The following is a 25,181-nucleotide window of genomic DNA, read 5'->3' on the forward strand; positions in this document are numbered from 1 at the left end:
AGAAGGCAATGGGAATGGGATGATCTAGACCAGGGGTAGGCAACCTAAGGCCCAGGAGCTGGATGTGGCCCAATCACATTCTCAGTCCGGCCCATGGATGGTCCGGGAATCAGCATGTTTTTATATGAGTAGAATGTGTGCTTTTATTTAAAATTCATCTCTGGGTTATTTGTGGGGCATAGGAATTCGTTCATATTTTTTCTTTCCAAAATATAGTCTGGCCCACCACATGGTCTGAGGGACGGTGGACTGGCTCACAGCTGAAAAAGTTTGCTGACCCCTGGAAATACTTATTATCCAGATGGGGAAAACCTTTCGGAAGAAAATTGTGTTCAGTTGTTTCCTGAACAGTCCAGGAAACAGTCCAGAAAGCAACAATCCCTAAAGTTTATATTTGTAGAAAAGCAACACTAAAATAAGTGAATAACTGCAAACTGCTCCCTTCCTTGCCTTGGCGAAGATAGTTTTGGTTCTAGTAAATCACTTGACTTGCATTATTGGTTGTTCTTTTTTAAAGGTTACTGATTTGGATGATGAAGTTGGATCTCCAGCAGAGGAGTTCAAAGCATTTGCCTCTGACACAGGAATGAACCGAAGCCAGTCAGAATACTGCAATGTTGGATCCAAGACCTATTTGACCAACCACCCTGCTAAGAAGTTTGTGTTTGACTTCATGCGTGTGCTGATAATTGATAACCTCTGCCTTACACCTGCTAGCAAGCAAACTCCTTTAATAGACCTTCTCTTGGAGGTAGAGTTGGCCTTCTGCCGTTGTTCCTTTAAGCAGGACCAGAGGTTGTAGCGAGTAGTTTTCATGATCTGTTGTTTGTTAAGAGTACCGTTTATACCAAATTGTGAGCGATGGTAAGTTGCAGCCCTTGGATTGTATCCAACCCTGTGGAAGGGCTAGCTGGCCTGTGAGTTACCACCGCTTTCTCTTTTTCACTCCCTTTCCTCTGAAAGATCCCTGAAACTGTTCTGGAGGAAAGGGATGAAAGGAGAGCCAAACATATGGGTGGGCCAAAGAAGGAACGCTTCTTGTATGACCCTGGGTGGATCTAGACACGGGAGGGGGCGCTGCCACTATAAATAAGTCAGAAATTATATCGTTATAACAAAAGAAATAAATCCCTATGGAAAACTGTGTTTTAAAATTTCCTGCTCTCTGCCGCCATCTGGTGTTGCTTGTTTATAGCACATTAAAATCGTCGTTTCTTTACTAATGTAGCTGAGTCTCCTCTGATTGTCTTGCCTTGTGTATTTTCTGGTCAGCCTCTAGCTCAGAAAGAAAGGAAGGTGATAAGGCATTCACTTCAATGTGCATCACTCTGTAAGCCTCCCTCCTTAGCTTTTTGAACCAGAAAACAGCTCAGAAAAATGCGAGAGAGCGGAGGTAGGGAGATTCCCACCCCCCAGTGCTCACATTTGCTTCTGTCTTGTCCAGAGCTAGGGAGCAGCTTGGGAAATGAAGTAAAGTAGCATGTGAGCAACAAACGGAGGCTGCACCATACTCTTGTGATCCATGTCACTCTCATCCTCTTCTCACAAAGTGGTCTCACACCACCCCAATGAAGAGTACCAGTAAAACTAAAAAGGCATCTGTTGCCACCATTAAACAAAAAAAAAGTATGGGAGTGGGGGTATGTTCTATCAATTTAGCAGGTAGCTTGTATTCAGGACATTTTTTTTCTCATTTAAGAAGGAAAGTATATTTTAGTTGACCGTATTGACCACAGTTGTTGTACACGGAGCACATTCAATTTGTGTTGAGTCCCAGACAATACAAAGCCTGGGGTGGTCCTAAATTTGCCCGCTTAAAGGAAGCCCTTTTAAAGTAAGCCCTTACGGTAAATATTTCTATGCTTTTGTTTTATTTTCCAGGCCTCTCCCGAGAGATCGACGAGAGCACAGCAAAAAGAATTTCAGACCTATATTTTGGACAGTGTGATGGACCATTTGCTTGCCGCTGATGTTTTATTGGGTAATTAACTTATTTTGCTTGACTCTTTTTCAGTATCACATAATAACACACTAAAATAGCTTTGCGATGGCAAGCTCCGTTCGAAAGGAAAAAGTTCAATATCTGGGAACGTTTTGAAAAGAATTGGGTGAAAACCCTGAAAGTATCTTAAGAGCCTTTATGCAAGTCCTTTGGTTTGGTTGCACTTGGAATTCTGCGTACAGTTCTGTGTACAAGTCCCGCTTGTGAGCTTCTAATAAGCATCTGGTTGACCACTGTAGGAAGTAGAATGCGGGACTAGATAGGACTGTTGTCTGATCCAGCTCTTACATTCTTAGAAGCTCAGGCTTAATGTGTGGAATCTCAGGCTCTATGTGTCTATACTAGAGACAGCCGAGATAAATCTCTGGTCTCTTTCAGCAATTTCAGCTTTTGTAAGGTAAAGGTAAAGGGACCCCTGACCATTAGGTGCAGTTGTGACCAACTCTGGGGTTGCGGCACTCATCTCACTTTATTGGCCGAGGGAGCCGGCGTATAGCTCATGTGGCCAGCATGACTAAGCCGCTTCTGGCGAACCAGAGCATGGAAACACCATTTACCTTCCCACCTATTTATCTACTTGCACTTTGACGTGCTTTCGAACTGCTAGGTTGGCAGGAGCAGGGACCGAGCAACGGGAGCTCACCCCATCACGGGGATTCAAACAACCGACCTTCTGATCGGCAAGTCCTAGGCTCTCTGGTTTAACCCAGAGCTCCACCCGCATCAGCTTCTGTAGCTGGTGTCAATCAGAGCTCCACTGTTCCAGGCGAGGTGGAAAAAGGCAGGGAGCAAGTCTTCCAGGGCTCGCAGCCAAGATGGGCTTTTAACCCATCTGATGTTGTGAGACCAGGGTATCTTGCCACCTGTTCCTTCCTCTGAAGTTCTGCTGTGGTCCTCCACTGTCAGAGGTCTGAAGGATGGGCATACGAGGCAGGGCCTTCATGGCCTAGGCACAGAAAATGCCCTCCATCTGCACTAAACCTTTTAGCAGGTGGCAAAGACATGGCCTTGTCACCAGTCCTGCTGGCTGGTGTGGTAGTGTTGGGAGTGATCGATTCCTCAGCAACTGGTAACGTTTGCATGTTAATCTGTCTTCCGGTTCATAATTTAGCTTGGTTTCATTCTTAATGCTGTGTCTGTTTGACTGAAGGATGGGATGGAATTATTTGGGTAAAACGCTTTTTAACGCTGTCATTGTCGTTTAGGGGAGGACGCATCTCTGCCTATTACAAGTGGAGGAAGCTATCAGGTGCTTGTAAACAATGTGTTCTATTTCACCCAGCGTGTGGTGGATAAACTTTGGCAAGGCATGTTCAACAAGGAATCCAAGCTGCTTATAGAGTTCATAATCCAGTTAATTGCACAGGTATGCTTCTCTTCTTCTTCTTCCTCATCCTCCTATTATAATTTTGGCCTGCTTAACTTTATACATTGCAGTATATACAAAGATAGGGAACCTCGGAGCCAGAGGGACTTTCCTTGCGTGTTTTTGCCTGATTGGAATCTGTCCTTGTACTATGATGATGCCTCCTTCTTCCCTGGATGGAGGAGAACTGTGTGTGTGTGTGTGTGTGTGTGTGTGTGTGTGTGTGTGTGTGTAGCAACTAGTCTACTGTACAAAGGTAAAATTTCCCTGTGTTGTCTTGCCTCCTTTTGCCTCTGGCTCCGCCCACCACAGGCATGTGACTCTTGGAAAAACTACCCAGAAAGCAATAATTTCCCCTGGCTGTATGAATGTACAGATCATCAGATGGCTCTGTCTTTTAATGAACTCTCTAGATATCTACCTCCTACTTCATTATGATAAGTTGCAAGTGTATCATGGTCCTTTCCTGCAATTGAGGCCAATTCCTACAGAAACAAAATTGTAAGCTATTTTTACAAATTAATACTTGGCTATTTCCTTACACCTCAGTACCGCAGTATGGTTTACTCTGATTTGAGTGGAAGAAGTATCTTTTAAAACATGCTAATAAACTTGGGGTAATACAGAGATTCCACGTTTAAACATGTTCATTTGCATTTTTTTGCTGCTTCAGTCAAAAAGAAGATCTCAGGGATTATCACTGGATGCCGTTTATCACTGCCTGAACAGGACCATCTTATACCAATTCTCGAGACCACACAAAACAGTTCCTCAGCAAGTTGCTCTCCTTGATTCTCTAAGGACGCTTACTGTCAATCGAACTCTGATCTTGGGTCCTGGGAATCACGACCAAGAGTTCTTCAGCTGCCTGGCTCATTGCTTGATGAATCTGCATGCTGGGAGGTGAGCTACTCACCAAGTGCACACACACCAGTTTGTTTAGAAAACTGTTTACTCTAAAATCATCAGGTGCATTATAATTTCCCCCCTCCCTTTTCTAGTGGACATATTTCTGCAGCTGCAGCTTATAAGCTAGAAACAGTCACACATATTTCCATTTATCTTGCTTGCCAGTGAAGGGGCAACGTACAGGAAATGTAGAAATAAAATTCCAGTCATGCAAGGACACACAATTTAGGTAAAGACAGATGTAAAATTTCAAGACAGGTCACAGTAGGTTCTTGACGCAGCTTTAGGTCTTACATGACCACGTGAGCCATCAATCTTGCCCTCTCTCTCACACACGCTTCAGGTGAGGGAGTCTTTATGTTATGGTGCTTATGTATTAATTTTGTCCAAATGTTGAAACTCCTGAACAGAAATACATGAAGCAGCCACGGTCATAATTTTCCTCATCTTCCTTCCTTGTCATGTGTAAACTAGGTTAACCTCAAGGGGTGGTGGGAATGTCATGTACTGAGCCCATAGAGATAGATACACATTTTTTTACTCTTCGCCTTTTAGGAAGGCCCAGTGCTTTTTTTCTTATAAAATATTTAGAGGTGTGGCAATCACACAGGATTCCCCAGACATTTCACTGTCTCTTGATCCCTGTGCCACCACTTGATTTCTCGCTGCCCCCACCCAGGCCCTACCTGGTACAATACTGAGTCCATTCAGGTTTAAATTGGAACATAAACTTCTGTTTATTTATTGCAGTTTAACAAGCGTGTGGTTTCATAAATGGTATCGGTCAATTACATTCATGGGTTTCCTATCCAGACCTATAACTTCTGCTACCTGCTCTCACTCACTAAACCACCTCTCAGATATTTACTTGTCTTCCTAGCTCCTAACTGTTCCTGACTCAGCTTATTTCTCCGCACTAACTCAACCTACCCACAGACTCTATCCCAATTCACTCCCACTCCAACCAACCACCCAACTCCCAATGAACTCTCCTTTTGCCCCTCCCAGAGCTGGTTTTATAGTCCCTCTGACTCCACCCCCCTGGGTTCTGATTGGGTAACTTGTTTAACTAATTCACCTCCAGCACTCTCATATGTTAATGTCACAAGAGGTACTATCATTTTCCTACTCATATTGAAATACTGCCCCTCAATGAGGCCAAACTTAGATTCACGAAATGTTTAGGGGTATGCGTACCCCCAGAAAAAAAGCACTGGGAAGGCCAGTCTAGATAAACACACAGACACACACACACACACCTCTGCACTCTTAGCTAATGTAATGGAGACAGATACTGATCTAGCTTACTCCCTGAGGCATTAGCTGTTTTTGTATGTGTTTTGGAGGGTGAGAGAGAGGGGGAAGCATTCAAATATGCAGCCCCCCACCTCCTTTAGAAAGTGGTATAATTAGGAAACTTCATTCATTCATTTATTTGATTTCTTACCCGCTCTTCACTGTGAAGTCAAGGATGGGTTATAACAACTTTTTAAAGACAGTATTTGATGTGATGGAGCCTGTTTGTTTAGGTCAGGCTTCATCCAGGTACTATTGAGAAATGGAGACCTCGTGCAGATCTTATGTATACTTTTTGTCCTGCATACAGTGTAACTCCTTCACTTCCATCTAACATTGTTGGATAATATTTGCAGCAGCGTAGATGGGTTTGGCCTGGAAGCAGAAGCCAGGATGACTACTTGGCATGTTATGATCCCTTCTGATGTCGAGCCAGATGGAGTCTACAATCAAGATGTTAGTGAAGGTAATTATGCAGCTGGAGTCCATCCGTCTTAAATGTCAGTTAGTACGTTAGCTAATGTATTCCTCATGTCTTCCCTTTATAATTCGGCTGTTTCATTGGAGAGTGGGGGTATGAGTCATTTCCCAAGGAGCTATGAAGAAAAGATTGCAGATGATAAACACTAGAATATAAAAGAAGCCATTTCGAAGTAGAGGCCAAGCCAGGACTAATCAGAGGTTAATTTTGAACAGAGGACCAGTAATACAGATTACAGGCTGCATATCTACCTTAAACAGATCCTGCCCAAACAGCAGTTAGGAATAATTAGGATTAGGTTTAATCCCTCTCACTCAGCAGGACCTGCCTCTCATGGAAAATGGCTAACAATTCAGAACTCGGGAGAAAGCAAGATTTATTACAGATCTGTTTTGCAAATCATTGAAGTAGGTAGCTAAAATGGAGTTAGGATAATGAAAGAGAAAAATAAGGAAGCCTCCAAATGACTGGCAGCAGTTCCAGCATTGTCACAGCACAGACTTTCTGCTTCACTGGAAACCCTTCCGTTAAAAATTTCACCAGCATCATTGCTGTTTCATCCTTGACACTGAAGAACTTGGGAACGCCATTGCATATTGGCTCAAAATGGAGGAAATCTAGTATTTGATACTATGAATCCCAGTCGGCACAAGGTATTGTGCGACCTATAAACAGTGCTTTTTTCTTGAGGTACTAGAAGAAAAAAAGCACTGCTTATAAATCCAAATGAATAGACTCAGGTTAATATAAATCATAGGAAAAGCTAACACTAGTGTCCTAATCGTGTTAGGAGTGGGGTGAATATTTAAAAGAGAGAGTCCAAAAGTGACTCTGCATTGTTGTCTGGACCAGGCTCAAAATAAACTTGCTGTCCTCCTGTCCCCTGCCAATTCTAAAAGGTTTTTTCCCCTCTACAATTCTATGATTCTGAACAAGGTAGTTTTGTGATTCAAGAATATTCACAAACCCCAGGTGCTTTTCCGAGGCAAACACAGGTGGTTTGCCCCAAACTTAATTTTAGTCACACATTTATTTATTTTTTGAGCTCTATCTCTCTCTCTCCCTCACTCCCTCATTCTTGTCTCTCATCCATTCTGCAGCTGACAGGTGCCTAGCTTTATCTCAGAGCAATTTGATTTTACCATCTGTTTAAACTGACGCTGTTTTCACTTGTTTTTAATTTGCTACACTAGCTTGCATGTTGTTGTTGTTGTTTTACTATTTCTTAAATTGTACTCTTTGTTTCATGCTACTCTGTTAGCCACTCTAGAGCGATAAATCTATGCTGAAGTTACAGGAGATTAATTATCAAAATAAATGTGCATTTGTTCACTTTTGTGTCCTCTTCGTGTATTTAGGTCGCCAGCTTCTTTTAAAAGCTGTAAATCGTGTGTGGACAGAACTGTTCTACAGCAAGAAACAGGCTTTGGAGGAGGTATTCAAAGTATCTCTCCCCGTCAATGACAGGGGCCATGTGGATATTGCCCTTGTAAAGCCCCTTGTGGAAGAAGCCAGTTTAAAATGTTGGCAAAATCACTTGGGTAAGAGCAGCTGTGCAGATTATTATTGTGTGGTATATAATTCTTTGGCGGCTTAGGCATATTTAAAATCCCTTAAGTGTAGGGAGGAAGATGGGAGCAAAATGACATTGTCCTTGATTCCATCTGATGTTGGATAATTCGCCTTCCGTTCTACCCATCCCACAGGGCACCATTTCATCCCCTGCTTTTCATCCTAGGGAACAAGGTTTCCTGTTCATCACCCACAGACAGTGTTACAAATGTGGAATGTGCTCTTTGAGGGCTTTGTAATATAAAGGTGTAATATCAACCTGTTTAAAAGTATGTAGGATGGGAGTTTGTTTGTGGGAGAATGCTACCATCTAGATTAGCCTGCAGCTTTTCTGGGTATCGTTTTTGGTTTGTAGCAGGGTGGATTTGATTTAAATTAAATTGATTTAAATCACTAATCAGTAAGGCTTGATTTAAATCACCAGTCACTAAGACTATTTAAATCAATTTTTTTTCACAGAAAGACTCAATCTTGCTGGTATAATCTTAATATTTACAACCATATGAAGGTTTCATTTTTGGAATAATAAATTTTCAGAGTAGTTTTTAGTTATATCACAAATTACTGATTAGGTTATACTATTAGAAATACATAGACAATTATGAAATTATGGTGAGGTTTAAGAAGTTAACTGTTCATATGTGGACTTTTCTGCTGTACTTTATTGGAAGGAGAAAAATAATAATTTCCTTAATAACCATTTAAACATTTAACTAAAAAAATAACATTATAGCATATGTAGCCATGTTTGTTAACTGATGTGGTTAATTTTATTTATTAATTTTTTTAAATGAGACTGAGTTTTAGCACACATGAAAAACTTAAAACAAATCCTTATTTCCTGATGAATAGCCTTTGGACTATAATGTAGCTTAAATAGAAGACTATATTTAAAAAGATTTTTCCTCCAAAAGCATTTTATTTTAAAAATCCAATTTAAATTTAAAAAAAAATCCGAATCAAATTTCTGAAATCTGATTTTTTAAAATTTATTTTTTAAAAATCATTGATTTTTATCCACCCTGGTTTGTAGGTGTGCTAGTAGGGTCCAGTAAATACGCTTTGAAAACCCCCCAACTCTTCTTGGCATTCTAGCTCATGAAAAGAAAAGCATCAGTAGAGGAGAAGCCTTGGCTCCGACTACACAGTCCAAGCTCTCCCGGGTCAGCAGTGGATTCGGTCTCTCCAAGCTAACAGGATCGAGAAGAAACCGAAAAGAAAGCGGTCTTAACAAACATAATTTATCCACACAGGTATTGCATAGCATTTAAAGACAAACAGATAATACAAAGGAAAAACAATGGTCATCCCCTATATGTATAACAAATTGATCAATGATTTAGCCTGTCTTAATAAATCCCCCCTTCACTATATTCTGTTATTTAGATTTTAAACTGCCTGAATGTTAAGTACTGTAGCCTTAATCCACCATAGCAGTTTCAAGTAGATGAGACCGTTGAAATACTTTGCTAGATTAGAGGTATTGTTTTATTGTAAAAATTGCAGCGTAACTACTATCTACCATAATTCCATACGTAATCCACACTACTTGAAGTTTTCAGGGTTATTTTATATGTAAGTTGTTTTAAGGACAAGCTCTTTTCTGCACACATTAATATATTCATTATTTTTCTGTTAGGAGATCTCTCAATGGATGTTTACTCACATAGCAGTGGTTCGAGACTTGGTAGATATGCAGTATAAAGAATACCAAGAGGTAAATGAGAGCAGTAATCAAACCAAATGCTTTTATCAAATTTGCATGAGCATTGTATTTAAAAGTGGTTTCTTTATTTTGTTTCATTTTATTTATAAAAAAATCTTTCATTTTGCTTTTCTGTTTTAAATTTGTAAGTCCCAAAGTGGTTTGTGATATACGTAAAGCAGCCAAAGTAAAAACTAACAACTGAAACATTTTTACAGAGTCATGCAGTTTGAACTATACCATACAGAACCAAAGAAGAACTCGGTATCAGTAGTCAGGAAAAGCCAGAATAGAAAGATCTATTCCTGTCTGCAAAAATGCCACATTGTCTATTTTCTCCAGGTCTCCCTGGGGAGCTCATTCCACAAATGGGGCATCACAATGAAAAAGTCCTTATTCAAACTTTTCAGTACAATCAGAAGATCCCCACCCATAGATAGTTCTCACTAAGAAACATACACCCTGCAGAGAGAAGATAATGATCATATCCTTTGGATAGGCTAGTCCTTCTCAACCAGCCATCTCCTAAATTAAAGAGAGTTCTTTATGTTGCTGCCCTTCAACTAGAGAGAAAGCCCTGTCAGCAGTTAAGAGGGGAGCATCCATAACTCAGTGGTATATATGCTTTGCATGAAGATGTCTCAGATAAAATCCCTCGCATATCCAGTTAGGTAGCAAGTGATAGGAGAGAATTCTTTCAGACACTCTTCTTAAGAGTGGACTGTACTGGGATAAAGCAGTTTCATATGTTTATAGAAAGATTTGTGGTGCTGGCAGCTTAGGAGCAGTGCTAGAGCTGCTTAAGGAACAGGTATAGATTTAAGCAGGCTAGCACAAGTACACCCTTTTTATAGACAACACACTTTATAAATATGTAATTATGAACTATGTAAATAACAATTCCCGTGCAAGGACAGTTCACAACTTGAGCTTTTAAGCTCCGAGATTGAGGAACACAGCATGAATATCCAACTTTGCACCTTTTAAAAGACTTTGTTTTATTTTCATTTATTAAATTTATATACCGTCCTTCCGAGGATCACAGGGCAGTTTAAATGCCTTGGGCTTCTTTGCTGCCGTGCCTCATGAGAATCTATGTCAGTTAGAATCACGGTACAAGGGAGCTTACTTGATACTGCATGTCATTTATGACACGTGATTTTGCACACCATGGCAGTTAACCTGTAGTGTCCTTTTCAGCGTCAGCAGAATGCGTTGAAGTATGTGACAGAAGAGTGGTCTCAGATTGAATACGAGTTGTTACGGGAGAGAGGACTGTGGGGCCCTCCTATTGGCTCTCACCTGGACAAGTGGATGCTGGAGATGACAGAAGGTCCCTGTCGAATGAGGAAGAAGATGGTGCGAAATGACATGTTTTATATTCAGTATCCTTACATGCCGGATACTGAACATGAGACAAATATGCTGGTAAGTGCAGTTACAGGAGGGCAGTAGCTTTTAGCTGTAGCAGTGCATTGGCTTATTTCTTGCAACATTGCCAAGAAGGTCCATCGCCGATTGGATAATGTGTTTCTGGTGGTGCTCAGCTATGGGTTTATGGACGGACGTTGATTCCCCTTCAAGTGCATATCAGCAAATATTTGCACTAGCTCCCTGAACCATGCAGCCATGGCCGTTGTCTTTTTGCAGCCTCTGGATTCCTGTTGATTAATTTTCCAGTTGGAGGATAGCAGAAGTAAAGTGGGCTGTGGCTTCGCTCTGCTCTAACAGGAAGGCCAGACTATACCACCTACAATGTACCAAGCCAGGTACAGCCCACCTACCATGGTTCTTCATAGCCCCCTTGTATTTGCAGTCCTAGGCAGGTAGCAAAAACATGAGATTAATTGAGTCCCTGGTGGGCTGTCCTACATGGATGATGGACTGCATTGAGCTTTGGGGGGGGGGGGGAATTATACAGGCCTGTGCTAGTCTGATCAAAGATACATGGGAAGTTAGAAAAATGTAAATGCATTGTCAGGTAGGTGTGACTTGTACAAATGTGAGGCTGCTGTTAAAGGTGCATCTCTTAAGAGCGTTCGGAACTCCCATTGTTCTGGGTGCATTTTGCGACAGGGAATTTCATTAGTGCAAACAGTTTCTGAGCTCTGGGTGCAGTACTGTGCCTAAGATTTCAGATTAAAACTGCAAAGTGGAAGGAAAAGAGGACCTTTTTCAGCCTCCCAACTTCCAGCTACTCTCTGAAGACTGGAGAAGAGACCCTCTTAGGAATATTAGGGGGTGGGCAGGGGAAGGACTAGACCATGTGAAAAATGAACATAATATTTTAGCTGCAGTTCATTTTCAGCTTTGTATTCTTCTTATAAAAAAACCGTGCCAAGACATTCCATTGTTGCGCCCATAACCTAGGTTTAGGGTGCCATTTAGCTCCTAGCTTTCATATCTCAGTTTCTCACACTGTCTCTTCATAGTCCATCATATTTGAAGATTGAGTTTGTAGGCAAGTGCAGAATCAAAGCAGCAGTGTGAGCTGTTAATTTGATCCACTGATAATCAACAAGATTTTAATTGAATTGCTAAAATACTGCGTATGCCTCCCGTGCAAGAACTTTGTGATTAAATTGAGCTTTACCTTGTGCTAGTTTTAGCAAATTTTAAGGTTCGAGCTTCTATGTTGTTATTTTTCCTGCTTTGCATTTCCCAGTGTGGAGAAAATTAGAAGTTCAGTCATTGGCTTTTTGCCCACTAATGCTCTGACAGTTTTAGTCGCATCATGCATTCTTCCTCAACATGATATTTCCCCTGATGTTTCTATACTTAATACCCTATTTTCAGTCTGACTTCTCAAGTAAGCCTCCTGAGACATCTGACGATACCATTCCTCAAAAGGTAAAGAGAGAAAACTCTCCATGGGTGGCAAAACAGATAGAAACTTCTCTGTGCATGTTAGGCAACCTTAACAAGGCTTCTCTGGTTGGCTTTCAACGTGCTTCCTCAGTATCTCTGTCGTAGGGTTAATGATATACTAAGAGGATGTGGCTGTGTTCTCTTCAGTCTTCACCTAATACAATGTCTATGTAGCTCTTTCTGTCTGTGTTGCACACTAACAAGCTGTGATGGGCTGTGCTGTCACTATTCTCACTGTATAAACATGTACCAGCTCGAAATTAGAACTAATGGACTATGATGTGTTTAGTGATGGGCAGTTTGGACATTCATGCACTTAGCCTAATCAGTATTTCAGGGCTGGCATAATGTTTTTGCATCCCACCTGTTCAGGGCACTGTGCTGGCAAAGCAGTTGACTCACCTTGTCCCATACGTGTATTTGGGACCATTAATTGCTGCTTTCTGCCCCCTTGTTAACATAAACATTTTCTATGTGCTTCTAATGAGGAACATGGGATATACGTCCTGGAATGCATGCCTTTCTTTTCACGAATAACTATACTGCATTCCACTGATATTTAATTCTCAAAATACGTTGCGAAGAAAGCTCCAACATTATATTGCCTTTGCAAATAGTCCTATCTAGGTCACAAAAAAATAGAGATCAAAACATTTTTTAAAATTTGCTCATCACTAAGTACAATATGCCTTCACTCATTTTGAATTACTTGTCAAACCAACATTTTGGAAGGTGATGCATTAATATATTTTTTGGCTCTTGGTGGACTTGCTAAAAACGTGTCTGTTCTCTAGGTGGCTTATCTCTTATGTCCATAGGACTAGGTTAACAAATCATCATCATATAAATGAACTGTTCTTTTAAAAAACCTCAAGCATAATTGGAGATTTTAGGGAGCATCTAGAGAAGAACTTTGGCTGAATTCTTGTTCTTTTCCAATAGGCTTCATGATGAAGTGTAGTGCTTATTACCTTCCTAACCTTATATTGCCTAATCTTCATTTCTGAGAGATACAGGGGGACTGCGATCTACATGTTAATTGCATTATTAACTAATTAATTCCAGGCATAAGTATTTGGACTTGGATATAACCATCTGTATATATTATTAACATAGTTTCCTCTTTGTCCCCTGAATTTTCTTCAGAGAGTCGGGGGACAACTTTGGGAGTCATGCGAGGGGAGCAGAATTTCCATTGCAGAAGCACAAATAAGACAACTTCATAGGATGTGACCTAGTATAATAATGTGTACATCATACACCTGTGGGAGGGAGCCTCCATCCCACGATCCTAATTTGGCCCACCAGACCTCTGAATTTGGCCCATGAGGCTTTTTGCACAAACCACACTCACCTGTCAGTCACTTGACATCACATGACCTCAGGTGTGGAGCTCTCTTATCTCCAGTCTGAGCTTATTTTTTATCTTAGTGCTGTCACATGCTTTGGCTGTGTGCCTCTGCCTGCTCTTAGACAGGAAAAGGCATCAGGCAGAGGCTTACCTTCAGTCTTAGTGCTGTGCTCCCAAACTCTGAGATTGGAGATAAGAGAAATGTGGCTTGTTCTTTGACAGTAAAGGGCAGCATTTCCACCCACCCAAAAGAGTCTACCTTTGCATTCCCAATTTGAATTCAAGGAATGAGAATGAGAATTTATTAATTTCAGTCACAGACTGGTTCCAGCTTACATACTATATCAGGGAAGTCATAAAACACGATAGGGATATATTTGAGTTTGCAGTTGGGTATAACAGGGGCGGGACGCAGGTGGCGCTGTGGGTTAAAGCCTCAGCGCCTAGGACTTGCCGATCGAAAGGTCGGCGGTTCGAATCCCTGTGGCGGGGTGCGCTCCCGTCGTTCAGTCCCAGTGCCTGCCAACCTAGCAGTTCGAAAGCACCCCCGGGTGCAAGTAGATAAATAGGGACCGCTTACCAGCGGGAAGGTAAACGGCGTTTCCGTGTGCTGCACTGGTGCTGGCTCGCCAGAGCAGCGATGTCACGCTGGCCACATGACCCGGAAGTGTCTCCGGACAGCGCTGGCCCCTGGCCTCTTAAGTGAGATGGGCGCACAACCCCAGAGTCTGTCAAGACTGGCCCGTACGGGCAGGGGTACCTTTACCTTTACCTTTATAACAGGGGCAATACAGATATAGCAGCAGTTAAAAATATATAAGGTATATCTTAATCACTAAAATACAACCTAAAATTGTCATTTAAGGCCTTTGTCATTTAAGGCCTTGGTAGCACAGCTTGTTCCCTAAGTTTTGTGGTAGTCGCACAGAATTTGGCCACCCTTAGCGTGATCTCTGGATCCTTGTCCTCTACCAGGGATTTTAGACGTTGAAGTTTGGACCCATTTGGAGATTTATGTATAGCCGGGATGATAAATGCTGAGCGTATATCCCAGTAGAAACGACAGCGTAACAAGGCATGAGAGACAGTTTCTACCTCCATCAAGACGCAGGGGCAGACTTGTTCTGCGTAAGGTTTACCCTCAAATCTGCCCTGCAGTAAGGCAGATGGCAGCCCTTTGAATCTAGCGAGGGTAAACGACCGTCTGTATTTAGGTATTTGTAATTTTGACAGACATTTAGCTGAGATGAATCCTCTCCCATTATCTATTATTGTTGCGTGTTTATTCATCTCACTCACGTGACAGTGCAGTTCCACATCCCAAATTCATTGGTGGATTATTGCTCTAGCTTTCTCATAACCTACAGCTACCAAGGCTTGTGGAGTAACCCCAAGCCTTTTAGCTTTTTGTGCAGTGTAGCTTTCCATTTGGATTCATAGGAATCCAGTAGGGTTACCAGAGCCAAGCCGAGAGGGGGGGAAACAAGTTTTAGCCAATAATGGATCTTCAGGCTCCATATCCAAGCGCTGACAGGGATTTGCCTGACCTCCAAGGAACTCAAATTAAAAGCAAGCGCAGCAAAGGAAAAACATAAAATTGACATGCTGGGGCTAATGCTTATCAAAATGACTCACAGAGGGTGAGCCCGGCCCTCTGCTGATCCACTTCTCTGTATTACCCATTATTTCTACTAAAATATATGGAGGTTAGAGTTGATTCTCTCGACCCAGTTGGCATGTTAGTAATACTTGTTGCTTGGATCTCTGTAGAATTTGGCAGGGGGTGAAGTGATTTTTATGAATGCTGCCTCACTTGCAGTTCTTCACCACGCTAGCGTAAAGATGATAAACGCTGGTTACTCAACAGTTGTGGGGTGATAAGTGCTCTGAGCCCACGGAGAAGCAGTCGCATCACTGTTCTCTGCAGAAAGAAACTCCACAGATGTATTTCACAGTAATGAGAATGAAGAGAAGTGGACTAAAATAGAAATTTGGTAAAACATTATAGCATTCCAGAAAACATTTCTTCTTCTTTGATGAACTGTGAAGTTCCTGTAAAACATGATTGGAGCTTTGGCAAAAATGCAAAATCCCACCTCTCCCCACCCCCCCAAAAAAGATCCACTTTTACCATTGCACTCAACATTTAGTTTTGGTCATGAGACCTTAGCCATTAGGGAGCATGCAGCTGTGTTTGATTGCAGCCCAACAAATAGAAAAAGAAACATACATATATATTGTGTGAGCTAACACCAAACAACACTTTGGTTCTTGAGCTGTTCATATGAACAAATTATGATAGCTTTCCTGCCTCCCCATTCTCTGCGCATAATCATAAAATCATAGAATTGTAATATCATAATTAAAGTAGTAGTGTGGGAGTTAATAATAGGTCTAAATTAATCCCCATCAGTTTTTCTACATCCTTGCACTTTGGTTAACATTTCAGTGTTTAAAAGAAAATACCTAAATTGGCTGGGTGCAATATTGGAAATGATAAGATGCCAGTTCTTTTGTGATGATTCACAAAGCACCGAACACATTTTGCTAACTTTTACGTTCATTGAGCAGCATTTAATTTTTGATCATCTTTCCAGCAACAATAGGTTCATTCCAAATCTAGCTGATTTGCCTATTGGAAACGTAATCAGTTTACAGTTGGCTGCCTCCAGCTACAACACTTAGCAGGTTCTGAACATAGATTTATATTTAGGGTATGTTTGAGTTGGTTTTGCCAAATGTTTTTATTCTGTTGTTGTTTAAAGAAACCTGCGCGCTACCGAAGAGCTATAAGCTATGACAGCAAAGAATACTACATGCGCCTGGCTTCTGGAAACCCTGCGGTCTTCCAAGACACTGTCGAAGAGAGCTCTGAAGGAGAAACTGCTCAGCAGGAGCCAGAACATGGGGAAGATACTATTGCAAGAGTTAAAGGTGGGTGTTTTCGCACATACCTCTGTATGCATAGGCATAGGTTGATGTTATTTATGCTGTATTTCCCTATAGGGAAGTATGCACAAGTAGCAAGCTGTTCTTGAGTGTGATGGCAGACATTCACAATTTTTACATTCATAGGTTATTTAGGACAAGGCAGAAGTCTTCAGCAGACCCGACATCTGCTGATACGTGAATTGTGACCATTGTAATACTTTAGTGGCCTCCCTAAATGTGTGAATCACCCCAAAGATGCTAAAACGGTTGCTTAAGAAAGATTTGAATCTGTCTTGTCTAGTAGTCCTTCCCTATCAGTAGGGAATTGGTCAACTTCCAGTCACTTTTGCATCTAGAATTTTTTGTTGTTGTGGGAAAAAAGATGCATAAAATTGCATTTAAATGTTTTAAATTAAATATATATATATTAATGCATTCCTGCAAAACATGCATTTTAAAACATATTTTGATAGTTTAGTGTGCTGAGAATTGTATTGCAGCGTTCAGAGGAATGCAAAACCTGAGGACACTTAAGTTCTGTTAGTGTATTTAGTCGAAGAGGTCACTTCATATTGACCAGGTCACTTCACATTGGAATTTGTAAAGATCAGATTCACTAATTATCCCTATGTATCAGCGCAGTGTGTTTGTAAAAGTGGGCATGCCTCCTTTGATTTCCCATTCCCCTTGACTACATAGCATGTGAACAGCCTGTATGACCTAAACTTGCATTCAGATTCTCAGTCCCCCCTCTGGGAGCTTGGGGGGTTATCCCGTTTTAGCCCCACAAGAAACAGTGAGAGTGTGTGACTTATATGAGATCACCCACTGACCTTCATGCCTGAGCAAGGACCGTTATCCATTGACTGCCCTTGGCCTGCAAGTTCTCAGACTCAGCTGGTCGTGCAGAAATTCTACCAGTTTTTAGCTGTAGGATTTGGGGTGGGCTTTAAGTAGAGTATGCAGCGCTGCTCATGTACCACACAAAGTTCAGTGACTTACAGACAAATGTGCTGCTGGTTTGATTGCTTCATGCAGGCCTTGTTAAACCGCCCCTGAAGAGATCTCGTTCCGCACCTGATGGTGGTGATGAGGAGAGTCAGGAGCAGCTGCAGGATCAAATAGCTGAGAGCAGCTCTATAGACGAAGAGGAGAAAACAGATAACACAACTTTGCTTCGACTGCTCGAAGAAGGGGAGAAGGTATAAGCCAGCATTTAATGCTCTTTTTGGTCTCTCAGTTACTGAACCTAGCAAGCTGTTGTGTGGAGGCTTCTCTAGTGCCTCTAGTCTCCGAAGCAGTTCATCCATCATTCAAAATGAACATGGCATAGAGGGGGTGTGGAGTACGCGTGTGTGATATCTCACAAAAATGTCATGCATTGTATCCAACTAAGTTGTCTTGTTCACACAAGGACTTCCAACTTATGCAGTGGAATTCCCTCTCCTCTTGTCTCCTATCCTTGCCCCATGTCCCCAACCTCCCCCCAAACAAAAATCAGTTCTGGAGAGGGGAACCCTCAAAACAGATGGGGGGGGAAGGGGCGGAGAGAGGGGAAGTTCCATTACGCAAGTGGAAGTCCTTGCATGAACATGCTGACCTGTTGGATAAAACCCGCAGTTTCCTAACTCAAACGCAGAATTGTTAATTACATGGTGACAGAGCCCCTCTGTAGATTTAACCTTCAGTTAAGCTCTTCTTCTTTTTATACCTTTGATATAAGAATGATTCTTTTATTCACCTGGCAAACACTTTTAAATTAGAACTCAGCCTTAAAATTCAGTGAATTACTGGCTTCCGGGTTAGCGCCATCGACTAATGGCGGATTCCCTCCGAGCTCCGGAGGGAATCGGCTCCGCAGGATCGGGTCTTGTCCGCGGCGGCGACGCGGGGACCCTTAAAAATCACAGGCGCAGATGCCTGTGAACGTGGTGACTCGACGGGCACCATTTGCGCCCCCCCAAACCGCGAAGGAGCCTTTTTAAAGGCTACGGAACGGGGACGGGGGACGGCGTGGTGCTGTGAGCAGAGTGCTACTTCTGCGGAGTGAAGCCGCGTGCCATTGTCGGAGAAGCGCTGACTTTTTCCTTGGAACATTTGGACTTAAAAATAAGAACCCGTGAGTAAATACGGAATTTGGAATTTAAAGAAATTTTTTGATGAATTAGGAACGAGCGGGGAGGGGTTAAAAAGGAAGTCCCCCCCCCCTTTGTAGATATTTTAAAGCAAAGAGCTTGCTATCTAAGGTCGAGAGAATCTTCTTTTTTTTCTTTAAAAGCTTTGAACCTTCATGGTTTAACACTACAAGAGTGTTACCGGAGGATAAAAGTAACTTTGGGAGTTAAAGTTTCACCCCCCCCCCAAACCCGGGGGCGTCCCGTGAAAAGAGCCGGTTGATGAAGTACTGAAGAGTTTGACAGCTGTCAAACCAGCTGTCAAAGGAAAGGAAAAAGGGAACTTTGTTTTGCCGCCTCTGTTGGCTATATTTGTTGCAACTTTTTGAAAATAAGAGAGAGTGGATACAAACTAACTTGTTTACTGGGTCTAAACTGAAAGACATTAAACTACTAAAATCCCCCTTGTGGGGGGTAAGGGACGTTACAAGAATGGCTGAAGGAAAGGAAAATCAGACTGAACTCAATAGAATACTTGTTCTCCTGGGAAAATTACAAAACCAGACTGATGTTTTGACTACAAGCGTGAACACTTTGGCCTTAGCAGTAAATAACATTGTTGATACTGACAAGGAATGGAAGCAAGAAATTTACACAATTGAACAACCAGAGAAAGCGGAGAGCCATGAGAATATGGAGAAAGAGATACATGCTGTTATTGAAGAAAAGGAGGGAGGAGTTCTAACTTTGCAGATGTCAAAGGAGAGCTACAATTTGGGGCCAGACAGGAAGACAACAAAGGAGAATAAAAATTTGAGATGGAAAACCTGCCTTGAGATGGAAAATGAAGATCTAAGGATTACAAATCTGACCAAAGGGGACGATGGAACATGGGGAGCTTTTGGACTTGAGAGGAAGATGAAATTAGCTTTGGAATACCCCACAAGTGTCAACTTTAAATATGGAGGATTAGCTGGAAAAAACATGGACCCTGAGGGGTTGGAGCCCCTCCGAGCCCTGGGGCTTAACATCAAGGACTGTCAGAGAGGTTGGCAAAGAGGAACTGAGGGTGATTTGAGAGCCTCGGAGGTGAGATCTCCAGGCTAAACAGTAAATGATGAACTATTGGGGACCAAAACCGGGAAAGGGAGGGTGGACTTTAGTTATCCAAAGGGTATATAATTATAAATTACTTTGTTGAAATGTGTTGATGATTTGAATAGAAGTTGGGAAAGCCGTGGATGGGAAATTGGCCGACTTTAAGAAATATGCTTAAGTATAAGAAATGACGTATAGGTATTTATGTTTAAGTTTAGATAAATGAAAATTGGTCTTTAGAATGGTTAAATTAAAATGAAAATAAGAATTGCAAAAATAATTTAAGGAAATGGAAGAAAGAGGAAAGGTAATATTATAATATGTAAAAATTTATTAATTGAAAATTGAGAAATAAGTATAAGAATTTGCTGGAATAACAATGGAATTGGAATACAAAAGGGGGAGGTGTGAGGAAGTCTGAGAAAGAAGTTATATGAAAATAAGCATTTGAAATCTCATACAGTGGTGCCCCGCAAGACGAACGTCTCGCAAGACGGAAAACCCACTAGACGAAAGGGTTTTCCGTTTTGGAGGCGCTTCGCAAAACGAATTTCCCTATGGGGTTGCTTCGCAAGACGAAAATGTCTTGCGAGTTCCTGCGGGTTTTTTTTCCTTTCCCCCCCTTTTCCTAAGCCGCTAAGCCGCTTAACAGCTGATCGCTAAAAGCCGCTAATAGCGCTAATCCGCTAAGCTGACAATGGGCTTGCTTCGCAAGACGAAAAAACCGCTATACGAAGAGCCTCACGGAACGGATTAATTTCGTCTTGCGAGGCACCACTGTATGTTTTTTTTAATTGTTCTTTTTAAGTTTTTCTTTTTTTGTATTTTTGTTACTTTCTTTGTTTTATTTTTGTTATGTTTGTTATTGAAAATGCTAATAAATATTCATTAAAAAAATAAAATAAAATTCAGTGAATTACTAGAGCATCTTTGTTCCTTAAGTTTGCAGGAGCATGTTTAATTGTGGTTGGGAAACAGTTTTTATGAAACATTGACATAATAGGTTCTGAAGTGCTGTTGAGAATGCTCATAATAAATAGCCTTACCTTGGAAAATGTCTGTTGCTTTCAGTGATGAGTGTCCTCATTTAAAACAAATGTCATATTGTTGTTGGCATAGTTTGGAAACAATACTCTTAAGAAAAATATACAAATTCAGCTTTGATATTTGTCAGGGAACTGCCATCGGAAAGGCAGGCGGTGGAAGGGCTCTCAGACGCTAAGAGAGACTCAGCAGCAGAGGAAGGTACCAGCAGGGGGAGGGAAAGAGCTCAGAGAGAAAGTGAGTCGGAGGGAGGGCTCCGAGAGACTGCCAGTGAAAACAGTGGAGAAGTATCAGGACCCCCCATAGGTACACCCACTCCTCGCCGGAAACTGTCTCGCCGAGAATCCCGAAGACGTGTTTCCGTTAAGGAACTTTTATGTTGGAGCAGATTCCGCAAACGCCCACTGTCGGATTCTGCTAGCAATTGAGGGAGTCATGTTTAAGGGGGCTCCGCTTAAGGCAGAGTTTGAGAACCATGCTCAAGCTCTGAGGGACTAAGCTTTAACGCACAAGCAGCTCATCATCCCATCACAATATTGTAGGAACCTATTTTGGTTTTCTTGGAACAAAAATGCATCCACATAGAGAGAACTGGCCCATCTTTCCAAGGTGTGCAATACTGTAGCGCAGGTGTGTGGAATCTCAGGCCCTTGAACTGGCCCTCAGAACTTTCTCCAGGCTTCACCCCTTCTGAGACCCTGCTCTGCACCCTGTTCAAATGCTTTTTGATAAAGCTGCCATGATGCCTCTCGCTTGTCTGTTACAACCAGCTGCATAAATCTCACTCTATGGAAGGCAGTAGAATATTTCCTTAATGCTATGTGTATGCAGTTTTATTATTCTGAAGCATTATAAATAAGCATTATGTAAGTTCTTTGTACAATTTCAAATCCTTATCTTCTGGCATGCAAAAGGGGAGGATCCAATGTTGGATGCCAGAACATAGTTTGTATGAGTTGCAAATGCCTTTGACTGGCAGATGAAAACTTAGTATACGTCGTACATGTAGAATCAACATGACAATGGCTGGGAAAGTTTTCACATTGCCTCCTCTCGAATGTCAGATTATGCGTGGAATAAATAGACCTCTCGAGGTGATTTGTTGTCTTTGCATTCCTCCTCACTCAGCATCATTGTGGCTTCCTAGTTTATGAGGACATGAAGGGCAGGTCCCCAGGCACCACTGATGCAAGAAAATAACAACTGGGAAGTGTTGCTTGTACTGCAATAATCACTTCCATTTTTTCATTCTGTCTTGGCAATAAACAGGACCCTCTCCTCCTATAATTTAATCAAAAAGAACATTATAGGGCAGAGGTTATTTATATGCTGATGCTTGCATTTCAAAATTAAATCAATGGTTTGCTCTTTATATTTTTACCATTCCTTGTCCTTTGGCATGCCTTTTTCCTTTATCATATCTGAGGAGCAGAAAGGGGAGTGATAAGTCACAATCTAGCCAGAATTAAACACATTCAGGTCCTGTTGATACTGCCTTATTTCATCCTCTTCAAGCATCTTATTTTCAGGTAGTCCCCATAACATGTTGCAGTTATAGTAGCTTAGCACTGATTTTCCTATGTTGGATTTTTATGCCTATCCATCTGTCAAATTCATGGATCCAAGGGCAGGTTATTCAGGTCCATAGTATCATGCAAAGCTTTCGACACAACCATTGCTCAACTATTCTCTTTTACATGAAACTCTGTTAGTCAAGACAAGGATCTCCAATTTCAACTATAGGACCAGATTAGTTTTCTTCAGGGCTGCCATACAAGCCTAACCTCCAAGAAGACACAACTGGCCTTGGTTTTATTTCATTCCATATAAATAGTTATCCCTCTTAAAGACTTCAAGTTTCCCTTGGACTAAATGGTCCTTTGAGGGCTTTCCTTTCTTCTCATTAAATCTTCAGTTGCAGTCATTTTTTCTCAGATTGAGTTTTAAATGCTGTTTGTGAGTGTTGATATGGCCTCCAGGGTGGCAGGGTGGCGCTGTGGTCTAAACCACTGAGCCTCTCGGGCTTGCTGATTGGAAGGTTGGCGGTTCGAATCCCTGCAACGGAGTGAGCTCCTGTTGCTCTGTCCCAGCTCCTGCCAACCTAGCAGTTCGAAAGCACTATAATCATAGTTATGTACATATCCTTATTTATTCATCATGTTTTCATTAAATATGTGCTTATATTACAGATTCAACACATGTACCGCTGTGCTCGGGTTCAAGGCCTAGACACCAGTGAGGGGCTCCTCCTCTTTGGCAAAGAGCACTTTTATGTGATTGATGGCTATACCATGACCGCCACCAGAGAAATACGGGACATTGAAACCCTGCCTCTAAAGTGAGTTAGGCGTGACATTCTTTGAAATTGTAAGAGAAAAAAATGTATCCCTGTTAGAAAGGATTACAGCATCAGACCTATAAAAAACCCTCCTGACTATAGCTCTTAAATGCATCTCCAAAAACAACACTGCACCTAAAATAGAAATATGCAAAATCTGTATGTGACTCTATAGTTATTGTATCATAGTTTTGACAATGTTCGTAATGGTTTATGAAGCCAAATATGACTATGGAATATGAGTAGGTGAAATCAGATTTGCTATGTATAGTCTTATATTTATAGTTTCTCTCCTACCTTTTACTCTCTACAGTATGCATGAGCCAATTATACCCAGAGGAGCCCGACAGGGTCCAAGTCAACTCAAAAGGACATGCAGTATTTTTGCATACGAGGATATTAAGGAAGTGCACAAAAGAAGATACCTGTTACAGGTATTGTTTCTAGTGGGGAATAGCAGGGTTTCGTAAATATTTCATTTATTTATTTCATAATTTAATGAAACTTACACACTACTTGATTTTTTTTATAAAAAAAAAAACAACCCTCAAAGCAATTTACAAGAAGAAAAAACAAGAAAATCAAGAAAAAAATCACAAACATACTTTATAACATACAAAGGCTGAAATACTAAAACCTTTAAAAATTACTGTACCTTTCTAAGCATCTGGGTAGGCTTGTCTAAACCAGAATGTTTTTAGCAGGCCCCAAAAAGATTACAGTGGTACCTCTGGATGCGAACGGGATCCGTTCCGGAGCCCTGTTTGCATCCTGAAGCGAACGCAACCCGCATCTGCGTGGGTCGCGATTCACCGCTTCCGCTCATGTGCGTGATGTCATTTTGAGTGTCTGCACGAGTGGCGAAACCCGGAAGTAACGCTCTCTGTTACTTCCGGATCGCCGCAGAGCGCAACCTGATAATATTCATCCCGAAGCTACTTCAACCCGAGGTATGACTGTACAGTAACGGCACCTGCTTGATCTCAACAGGCAAGGGGTTCCAAAGTGTAGGTGTTGTCATACTAAACAATCAAGTTCTTACAAATGTGGATCAGGTATTATGTGGCACTTGTATTAGCGCCAGTTCCTCCAATCATATCAGTCAAGTGGGCACATGCGCAGTAAGGCGATCTCATAGGAAAACTGGTTCCAAGTTGTTAAGAGCTTTATATTTTATAGGCACTGGCGTCACCCTGCCACTTGCTTAAGGTGGGATAAAACCCCACACATAATATATATTGTAGTCTTTTTATTAAACATTTTAGTCTGGAAGCTTCGGTGCATTGTAAAGCCTGACAAAGGGATTAGGGCTGATTTTTGCAGGCGTAAGTTGGCTTCATACCTAGGTAAAAAAGGTCTGACTTCGGCTTTGTGAAAGTCCACAGCAATTACTCTTCTGTGCTTTGACAACGTTTTTAAAACCTGCCATTTCTTTGCAGCCAATTGCTGTTGAAGTATTTTCTGGAGATGGACGCAACTATCTTCTTGCTTTTCAGAAAGGAGTGAGGAATAAAGTCTACCAAAGGTATTTCCATTCATATTATTTATAATAAGAGTACTTATAACAAGCGTATTGGCAAGGCAGCCATGGCAGAGGCTTGCCTCTTCAAAAGGGCTTGAGAGAATGTGATGTTTATAACCAATACCAATAGGGTCTGGTAGGCTTGTGTGTTGAGCATGCTCTCCTATTGATAGTAGGCAAGAATATTAATAGAGGAGAAAATTGCAGACATTTGACCATAAATGAGAAAGAGTTCCATATTGAGTTTTTATTGACCACGAGGAAATGTTAACATTTAACACTGTATTATCCCCTGCCCTTCTGCTGCCCATTCATCCATTGTGAGAATTCCTCTTAACAGGGAGTGAGATGAAAATTAGGCCGCCGCAGCAGCTAGCCTATATTATACTAAACATAGTCTTATTACAAAGACAAGAGAATTATTTCATCTCAACTTGCTTCCAATAATTCAGCCTGCCTTAGAAAGAGGGCAGCCAAACAGTAGAGCTCAAGAACCCATCTGTCAGGATCATCTGAGAAGTGAGCTCAGTAGACAGAAAGGAATGTTGCATTTGCTGAAAATCTCAGACACCCCAGCGACACAT

General features: G+C 41.5%; 1 protein-coding gene across 8 annotated transcripts in view; it reads left to right on the plus strand.

Annotated features, from left to right (window-relative positions):
- Positions 1-25,181, plus strand: part of WDFY3 (WD repeat and FYVE domain containing 3) — a 130,127-nt gene that overhangs the window by 83,907 nt on the left and 21,039 nt on the right. For 7 of the 8 annotated variants that reach the window (XM_083756153.1, XM_083756155.1, XM_083756156.1 and 4 more), the window contains 15 exons: positions 518-751; positions 1,882-1,981; positions 3,208-3,368; positions 4,042-4,271; positions 5,930-6,039; positions 7,413-7,595; positions 8,722-8,879; positions 9,266-9,343; positions 10,532-10,759; positions 12,128-12,181; positions 16,316-16,484; positions 17,520-17,683; positions 22,927-23,075; positions 23,389-23,509; positions 24,515-24,600. In XM_083756153.1, the coding sequence (XP_083612279.1) occupies positions 518-751; positions 1,882-1,981; positions 3,208-3,368; positions 4,042-4,271; positions 5,930-6,039; positions 7,413-7,595; positions 8,722-8,879; positions 9,266-9,343; positions 10,532-10,759; positions 12,128-12,181; positions 16,316-16,484; positions 17,520-17,683; positions 22,927-23,075; positions 23,389-23,509; positions 24,515-24,600 (2,225 nt within the window). The remainder of the gene's footprint in view (positions 1-517; positions 752-1,881; positions 1,982-3,207; positions 3,369-4,041; positions 4,272-5,929; positions 6,040-7,412; positions 7,596-8,721; positions 8,880-9,265; positions 9,344-10,531; positions 10,760-12,127; positions 12,182-16,315; positions 16,485-17,519; positions 17,684-22,926; positions 23,076-23,388; positions 23,510-24,514; positions 24,601-25,181) is intronic. The other variant, XM_083756152.1, reaches the window with a different exon arrangement.

This window comes from Podarcis gaigeae (genome assembly GCF_964106915.1).
Source record: "Podarcis gaigeae genome assembly, chromosome: 9".
Classification (NCBI taxonomy): Eukaryota; Metazoa; Chordata; class Lepidosauria; order Squamata; family Lacertidae; genus Podarcis; species Podarcis gaigeae.